Source organism: Penaeus vannamei, chromosome 6 (assembly GCF_042767895.1).
Source record: "Penaeus vannamei isolate JL-2024 chromosome 6, ASM4276789v1, whole genome shotgun sequence".
In the NCBI taxonomy this organism is placed as follows: domain Eukaryota; kingdom Metazoa; phylum Arthropoda; class Malacostraca; order Decapoda; family Penaeidae; genus Penaeus; species Penaeus vannamei.
Window position 1 is genome coordinate 1716341 of NC_091554.1, and position 10000 is coordinate 1726340.

Genomic DNA, 10000 nt, shown 5'->3' on the forward strand with positions numbered 1-10000 from the left:
TGTCAACGACGTTCACTATTACAGCCAGACTGCCCGCCTCGAGACTTGTCTGTTCCCAGAGGCTGCTTGCCGTGCCCTTGCTCCTTGCTACCAGAGCCACTGCACCCAGAAGTCAGTGTACCACCGACTCCTCTCCTACGACCCATGTGACCCTTACAGGGGCCTCTTCATCGACATCTACAAGATGCCATCTGCCTGCTCATGCCACCTTCCCGCCTAACACGCCACCACAACGCTTCTCAACGAATCGCCTCTTCTCACACTAACACTCCATGGCCACCATGGAACCATCAACAATCCCTGTAAGCCCTTCAAGCGGAGAACACCCACGTGACTGGAGAACTGCTTTCTTCACGTAACGCCAGTAGTCATGCTCTCTTTTTTTACAATTTCCTTTTCCTTTCATCCAAGTAAGAGGTAGATGCGAAGTCAACTATATTTCTAATAAATCAATCATTGTTAAACTTATATGATTTGCTCCTTTTCGCACATAGAAAATATGCATATACAGAAGATAGTGCATTACGATTGTGTATTTCGAAGGTTAGATGATCTCCGTTGTTGAATTCAGATTTCACAGCCAGTGAAAGGTGATGATGACAGTAATAATAATGATAATAATTACAACTAAAACAACGGTAATAGCATTAAGAAGAGTAAAATAATAATAATAATAATAATGATAGTATTGATAATAATACTGATAATAATAGTAATACTGGTGATACCAACACAGATACCAATAATGATAAAGTCTGAAAATGATAATGATGATTTCATAGTAACAATGATAGAAATATAATATGAATAATAATGATACTACAATTGATACAAGAAATAAAGATATCAATGATGATAATAATGATTAAAATAACAATAAAAATGAAACAAATACAAATGCTCATACCAATCCTGATAATGATAAATAATAATGATCCTAATAAAAATGGCATAAAGCATTGATGATAGATGATGAAAATGATGATAATGATAGAATATATGAAGATAATGTTCATAATATTATTTATGATGAAAATGAAAAAATATATAGTATGAATAGATAATAACTGTACTAATGAAAGAAATAATAACATCCATGATATTATTAATAATAATGACAAAAAATACAAGTATGATAATAATACTGATTATGGTGATAATGATAATAATAGTAATGATAATTATAATGATAATAAAAATTATAATGAAAATAATAGGAAGAATAATAAGACCAATAACATTATTAATAAGGACAGTAACAGTAATATGAATAAGGAATGGTAATCATAATGATACTAACGACAATAATGATAATCATAATATTACTGAGAATAAAAGAAACAATAAGAGTAACATCATTAATGCAGATAGGAAATAATACTGATACAAAAGTGATAAGGCAATAGTGTTAATAACCGTGACATACATAATGACACCAATAACTACATCATTAGTATCAATGAAAAACATCGTTTTTCAAAATATACGATGCCATTGGTGATTTAGTTAATGATACTTTGAATATAAAACAAACATAATAACAAAGACATGAATCAAATAATGACCTGCACACGCACACACACACACGTGTACGTATATATATCATAAACACGCATACATACATAAATACATTTATATATTACGTATATATACATATGCATCAAATATATATGTATATATATATATATACATATGTATGCATATGTATATATACATTTCTATATGTATATGTATATATACATATACATATGTATGTATATGTGTATATATGTATATGTATATATATGTATATGTATGTATATCTATGTATATGTAAATATATGCATATATACATATATATATAATACTTTATTGGTATCCGTGAGTATCAGTTCATAATTATGCGTATTTAAAATGTATACATGTGTAGGTATGTGTACACGTGCAAATGTTTGTTTTACGGATGATACACGTAGAGTAAATACAAACTGCAAATACACCTTAAAGACTCTCGAATGAAGGCTGAATTACTTTCGCTGTTCGAACATATGGAAGAACGGGCGGGGTTGGGTGCGTGTGTGTGTGTGTGGGGGGGGGGGGGATTTGTTGCCTATATAAAGGACGCCAATCATCACGGTCGCTACAGTTCGAACGCGCCGAGAGCTGAGAGTGCAAGCATGGCTCTACGATACCTGGTGAGTTCACGTTATCTTCTGAGGAAAATATCTTCAGAATACTGTTTATGAAATCGATCTTTGTACATGTAATATAAAGAACTTTTTTTTTTTTTTTTTTTTTTTTTTAATATATGGAGGTATTCAAATATATTTACATATACTCTTGCACACACAATATGTATATTTGTGTGTATAGGTGTGGCCGTATGTATTATGTATATAATGGATACAACCTTCATAGATAGGCACACACTTTACTGTATTCTATGTTGCAGATTTCGCTGTCTTTGGCGGTCGCAGTTCTGGCCGACCAGACCTCACACGTCAGCATCAGTCTCGGCGGTGCTCCTGCTGTCACCCATCACAGTTCCTCTCACCACGCAAGTCCTTCATACCACCATCAACCGACCTACCACACTCAGCCTTCATACCATCCACAACCTGCCTACCACCCTGCTCCCGCTTATCACCCACAGCCTTCCTATGAGCATCAACACGAGCCTGCTGTGCCAGCATGTGCTACCAACACAACCAAAGCTTGGTGCCTCGAGGACGACCACTATCCCACCTACGAGATCAAACACGCAGCAGAGTACCACTACGAGAAGCTCCTCTCCCTCTATGCTGACGTCGCCGACCTCAACACCGAGCTGTCTGTCGACCGACCAAACACCCTGGAGGAGGAAACTTACTTGTGCCCATCAGAGACCGCTTACGTCAGGCCCCTTCGTGCCCTGAACACCGAGGGAAAATGGCGTGTGGTTGTCAACAATATCGATGCCCATTATCAGACTCTCACTCAGACTACACGCATCGAAGAGTGTCTCACTTCCGCCGATGCATGTCCTCTGGTGCCTGAGTGCTACGAGTCCAAGTGTCTGCAGAAGTCCGTCTACCACCGCTTCCTTGTCTACGACTCCTATGATCAGTACTTCCCCTTCGCCATCGAGACCTTCAAGCTTCCCGCCAGCTGTGCTTGTCTCTTGGGCGCCTACACCATCGACCATTAGTCACCAAACACCTGATCTCAAGCCATATTAGCGGGGAAATTATTTTAATATGAATTCATCAATAGTTTAACATCATTAGCGTCCTGGAAACAGATGTGCATGGAATGTCCATGGAAAGTCGTCGAGTACGTGAAGAAAGCAGTTCTCTAGTCATCTTTCTATGGTAAAGTCGACAGAAATGATAACTGATTTCAAATGACATCTTGTGAAACATGAAAATAAATATTTTATGTATCTTAGATTTCATTCTACCACCAAACACCTGATCTCAAGCCACATCATGGGTGAAATGAACTTCATACGAATTCAGCAATAAACATCTCGAAAGAAATGACTGATTTCAAATTACGTCTAAATTCCCCTCTTGTGAAAAAATATAAATTTTTTTTTGTACTTGAGCTTTCAATATCCCTTCCAATATCAAAATCTTTGAATTCATTGAAGACGCAATTCATAAGAAATGTGCGTTTGGCATAGTTTTAATTTTGTTATAGTTTATTTAGGATACATTTAAAGCTTTCTTCCATTTGTATCCAAATGTCTTTTTATAATCTGACGATCTAGAAACAAATGAGAAGGAATAAACAGAAAGAAATGAACGTCATTCTCATCACTCATACCATGAGCGCGATTGGATATTCTCTTATATAGTTATGATATATATATATATATATATATATATATATATATATATATATATATATATATATATATATGTATATATACATATACATATATTATGTATATAGATATGAATATATATAAGTATATCCATATATATATATATATATATATATATATATATATATATATATATATATATATATATATATATATATATATATATATATATATATATATATATATATATATATAGATATATATATATATATATATATATATATATATATATATATATATATATATATATTCATGTGCGTTGTTGTGCGTGTCTATATATATATATATATATATATATATATATATATATATATATATATATATATATATATATATATACATATACATATATATTCACAAGCGTTTGGTCGTCTCTCTCTCTATATATGTGCATATATATAGAAGTATATATATATATGTATATATATGTATATGTGTATAAATATACATACATATGTGTATATTTATATATACATATATGTAGATATAACATATATGCATGTATGTGTCCATATATGCATACATATATACATATCTATAGAACATATCTACATCATATATATCCATATATATACCCATGTGCCTATTTATGTGTATATACATATATACATACATATTTTTGTGTGTGTATCATTGTGTGTGTGTGCATGTTTAGTGTTGTGTGTTTGTGTGTATATATATACACACAAGTCCCGGTCGCTGTGCCTTTTGACAAATGCAGTCATTTCATCTCTTCCTTTCATCACTCAGCTGTTCAGTCGCCTGTACTTTGCTCCACGCCCTCATCGCCTTACAGAGTAGTGTGGACACTCGCTGATTCAGAGGGTCTGGGGCTTTGTTTCTTACCTAACCTGCCTGTTAAAGGTGATTAACACTCCAACTGCCGTCATCATACCATCACAATTATCTTAATGGACACCTTGGGCCTGGGGCCTCCATCACTTGCCAAGTGGCGGTTCCCTTCCCCATGAACTTGGCCTTGAACTTGGCGATGAGGCCGATGACTGTTCCCTTATTCACTCAGTTTCGTTATTTATTTCTCCAATATGCAAAACCTCTTCATGACATTCAGTAGTTCCTGCAAAGTTATCGGGTGACCACGATCGCTACTCCATTGAACATTAGTCTCCAAACACCTGATCTCAAGCCACATTCGAAGAGTGAATTTAACATAAATTCAACAATATTATAAGATCGTTACCGCCGTGGGAACAAGGCATACCGTCCATAGAAAGTTGTAAAGTACGTGAAGAAAGCAGTTTTATAGCTTTCTATTTGGGGTGATATGTAAAGAAATGAGAACTAATTACAAGTGACATCTAAATCACTTTCTTTTGTGAAATATGAAAATGGATATTTTACTTATTTGATATCTAAATATTTTCCATTTCATAATTAGAATAAATATAACACACACACGGGAATATAAATATACGTATAAGGTTACGGATATACATACATATGTATAGTTTATATATACAGTATACATTTAAGTGTAAATACACACATTTTTTGTGTGTATGGGTATGCAAGTATATATACGTATTTGCATGTATATACATATATATCTACACATGTACACACGCACACATACACACACATGTATGTATGCATGTATGTATATACACAAACGTATGTATATACACAAATGTATGTATATATATGCATACAGTATACATTCAAGTGTGCACACACATATATATGTATGTTTATACGTATGTATACATAATTCCATGTACATATGTGTGTATATATTTACTCATGTATACACGCACACTTATATGTGCGTGAGAGTATACGTGTGTAAGTGTATATATATATATGTGTGTGTGTGTGTATATATATATGATATATATTCATGAAAAGTATGTTAGATGTACTTATATTCGCAAAAGCTTATATGTGTGCATGGTATATTTTTGCATAAGCATATACATATATACGCATACATATATATAAATATATAGATAAATAGATAAATATATATATATATATATATATATATATATATATATATATAGATAGATAGATAGATAGATAAATATATAATGTATGTTTACATGATCATGACTGTATGAAATATCTGAGCATGAGGATAATGTAATTTCACATTATGAAAAACATTGTTGTTGCCATTGTTATTTCTATATATTTTTCCACCACTCGGGAAAACATCGGTAGGGAAAGTCAGGACATTTTTGCCAAACATAAACGCTTCTTCAAGGAGCGTTGTGATGGCGTTTCACGGAGAAAGGTGGGAGGACGAAGGAGATGGGATCTTGTAGATGCTGAGAGTTTGCTTTTCTCAAACATATATCTATGTACCTAACTATATATATATATATATATATATATATATATATATATATATATATATATATATATATATATATATATATATATATATATATATATATATATATATATATATATATATATATATATATATATATATATATATATTAGCTTTTTCTTTCATCAGCGGAGTCACTTCAATGACTGACATGTTCTCTTCCGTTTCCTTTCCATACCATTGTACTCTTCTGTAATTTGGGCGGTCTCTCCTGAATGGATACAGGCTGCTGAAATGGCGACGGGCGGCAGTTGTCACTGCGTTTATGAAGTAAAAGTCACCGCATAATAGCTTGATTACCCAGAGAAGCATGGCGAAATAGCCCGCTTGTTCATGGGAGGAAGGCGACCATGAGGGTTAATGAGTCCCAGGCGCTCGGTCGTGGCTTAATTGCCTCCGTTATTGGTAATGTTGTTCGTTATCTTTATAGCTGAACGAAAGGTGTTGTGTGTTGGGACAGCACTATTTGTGTGGCTTAAGAATTGATGAAATTTGCGAAAAATAACCAAATTAACGTAATATATGTACTGAATACATAAACAAGCGTATATGTGTCTATATATGTGTGCGAGTGTGTGCATGACTACGTGTGAACAGAAGTGAATCAGAAAAATATGTTTAATTCTATATCTAGTTCTACGCCTTTGCACCCATGTACAAAAAAAAAAAAAAAAAAAAGAAAAAAAAATGCGGATTTGTGCTGTGCTCGCTTAGGCAAGCATTATATATGTGTATGTGTATACATATATAAATGTATATATGTATATATATAAATGTATATATGTATATACATATATGTGTATACATACGTTTACTATATGTATACATATTTACTTTCACGTAGATTAAACCTTGGAGTCGCTCAGGTTTGTACTGCGTGGGATTGGCTAACGCATACCTGGAGTATATAAACTCGATAATAACGAATGACCAACAGTATCTCTGCTCGTGTCATCATGGCTCTTACACTGGTAGGTTGTTAGTCTTGAATGTACTATCTGAAGAATTTGGACTTTACGAAAAGTTTATTGCATTTCAATGCTAATCTTTGCTTTACAGTCGGTCGTTCTGGCATGCGCCGTGGTCGTTCTGGGCTCCGTCCACCCTCCAGCATATGGACATCACCCACAGCCTGCTTACGCTCATCATGCGCCTGCTTACGGCCACAAGCAGGCCTATGAGCACGCTTACTGCGACCCAAGTGTGGCCCCCGCATGCGCTGACAACTCCACTCTCTCCTACTGCTTGGAAGACGCTGAGTATCCCGAGTACGAGATCAAGGCTGCCATCACTGCCGATCACCTCTTCGCCAAGAAGTACGCTGACGTCGCCGACCAGTCTGCTGACGACCTGGTAGACATGATTACCAAGGACCAGGAGGAGGCCTTCGACTACTCTTACTACACTGGGGCCTCCACTGGGGACTCTCCCTACGATGCCACCCACTGGGCTGGTCCTGAGGGTTACATCTGTCCCTCCGAAGTGGTGTATGCCATGCCCAAGCGTGCCCAGAATGTGGACGGCAAGTGGCGCGTCATTGTCAACGACGTTCACTATTACAGCCAGACTGCCCGCCTCGAGACTTGTCTGTTCCCAGAGGCTGCTTGCCGCGCCCTTGCTCCTTGCTACCAGAGCCACTGCACCCAGAAGTCAGTGTACCACCGACTCCTCTCCTACGACCCATGTGACCCCTACAAGGGCCTCTTCATCGACATCTACAAGATGCCATCTGCCTGCTCATGCCACCTTCCCGCCTAACACGCCACCACAACGCTTCTCAACGAATCGCCTCTTCACACACTAACACACCATGGCTTCCACGGAACCACCAACAACCCCTGTAAGCCCTTTAAAGGGAGAAGACTGGCGAACTACTTTCTTCACTTATCACCAGTAGTCATGCCTGGAACCGTAGGAACGCTCTCACCGCTGCTCTCTCTCTCCTTTTCAACATTCTTTTCGGGGTACCCGTGTAATAGATGCGAGGCATCTATCGTGATATATGAATAAATCATTGTTGAACTCATCACATGTTTTTATACTCCCTGGTGCATAAATGTTATCCATACATTAACTGAAGTAAAACGTCAATAGTAATAACATTAAAACAACAATAATTTCATTAATAATGGCAAAGGTGATAATTTCACGGAACAATAGTGATATCAAAATTGATATCAATAACAATAAATTTTAAACACGATGAAGTTATAGTAACAACACTAATAAAGATATGAATAATAATGATGCTACATTTCATACGAGTAATGATAATAGGAATGATAATAATAATAATTTTGATAATAACAAGGATAGAGATGAAAGAAATGATGAAACCAAACAATATTTAGTAACGATGACAGTGGTTTTAATAATGATGATAGTAAAAAGCAAATGATAAAAGAAATTACTACTACTAATAAAAATGATATTATAGGTAATTATATTCATTACAATTATAATACAAAATAAAAGTTATAGTAATGATATTAATAACAATAATAATGAAATAGATACAGAAAAAAAATAATGACAATGAGAAAAATGGTAATAATAGTGATACTGATAGTAACATTGATAAAAATACTAAAAATGATAACAATGGTAACTAGAAGCACTTAGAGATCGCATACCTCCGCCACGGCAATAGGGCCTCTGATGCAATAAAAATATTCGCATTTGAAGAATTTAAATTAGCTCTTTCTCAAGCGCACTGGTGACGTCTGTAAACATAACTTCCTTGGTGGAGGTTATATAGATAATGATAATAACCTTATATATATGGGTAACTGGTGCATTCATGTAAAAAAAAAAAAAAATGCAGGATCTCGATCATGATCCGGGTCAACACCAATCTAGTGATACCCTATTTAGACCCCCTATTTAGGCTAAGGAACGCCTCCAGACAGATTTTCATTAAAATCTGCCCTTAACTTTTTGAGTTCTGAAAAAAATCACTTGGATCATGATAACACTGACAACAATAACGTTAATAAAGCAAGTGAGAATAACCATGGCATGATAACATTAGTAATTAAATTAATAGAATTGATGAAAAACACGTATGGAAGCCATTTTCAAACGTGCGTGTATATATGCATAGGCGTGTGGGGTTGGGGATGGGTATTATACGTAATGTGTGTACATATGTATGTGTGTGATATGCACACATATATATATATGGATGTGTGTTCATTCATATATATACGTCTATATGGAAAATGATACATTGTGTGTATTTGTGTGGGTGAGCATATACATGTAAAAAAAAAAAAAAAAAAAAAAAAACATATAGTACGGATGCTACATATATAGAAAATACAAACAGGACTAATGAATGAAGGTTGAATTACTTTCGCCGTTCGAACATATGGAGGTAGAAGAGGGGGGAGGGGGAGGGGGGGGAGCTGCTATTCGCTATATAAAGGACGCCCGTCATCACGGTCGCTACAGTCAGAACGCGCCGAGAGCTGGGATTGTAAGCATGGCTTTCCGATACTTGGTGAGTTCACGTTATCTTCTAATGAATATTTTTTTTCTGAATTCAGTTTATATATCCACGTCTTTGTAAACAACTAACTTTGCACATGTACTATAAAAACATATATTTATATCTATCTATTCATATATATCTATATATTATAGGCTATATACACGCACACACAGTTGTACATCCGTGCGTGTAGGTGTGGCTGTGTATGCAATGTATATAAAGGATAATAACTTCATGAATATGCACATATCATTTTCTATGTTGCAGATTTCGCTGTCTTTGGCGGTCGCAGTTCTGGCCGACCAGA

The 10000-nt window shown here is 35.3% G+C and overlaps 4 protein-coding genes across 4 annotated transcripts in view; all 4 read left to right on the top strand.

The window, feature by feature from the left end:
- Positions 1-444, top strand: part of LOC113801082 (uncharacterized) — a 1109-nt gene extending 665 nt beyond the window's left edge. The window contains exon 2 of the mRNA XM_027351901.2: positions 1-444. This exon is cut by the window's left edge and continues 500 nt beyond it. Within this exon, the coding sequence (XP_027207702.2) occupies positions 1-220 (220 nt within the window). The 3' untranslated portion in view covers positions 221-444.
- A 1683-nt stretch (positions 445-2127) lies between these two features.
- On the top strand, positions 2128-3389 carry LOC113801073 (neurotrophin 1-like). Its single transcript, XM_070122308.1, has 2 exons — positions 2128-2174; positions 2432-3389. The coding sequence occupies exons 1-2, from the start codon at positions 2157-2159 to the stop codon at positions 3164-3166; spliced, it is 753 nt and encodes a 250-aa protein (XP_069978409.1). The 5' UTR covers positions 2128-2156; the 3' UTR covers positions 3167-3389.
- Positions 3390-7238: 3849 nt separating this feature from the next.
- Positions 7239-8168, top strand: LOC138861890 (uncharacterized). The gene has a single exon (XM_070122309.1). The coding sequence runs from the start codon at positions 7239-7241 to the stop codon at positions 7956-7958; it is 720 nt and encodes a 239-aa protein (XP_069978410.1). The 3' UTR covers positions 7959-8168.
- A 1487-nt stretch (positions 8169-9655) lies between these two features.
- Positions 9656-10000, top strand: part of LOC113801128 (neurotrophin 1-like) — a 1154-nt gene continuing 809 nt past the window's right edge. Inside the window, exons 1-2 of the mRNA XM_070122311.1 lie at positions 9656-9702; positions 9961-10000. The exon at positions 9961-10000 is cut by the window's right edge and continues 809 nt beyond it. Of these exons, the coding sequence (XP_069978412.1) occupies positions 9685-9702; positions 9961-10000 (58 nt within the window). The 5' untranslated portion in view covers positions 9656-9684. The remainder of the gene's footprint in view (positions 9703-9960) is intronic.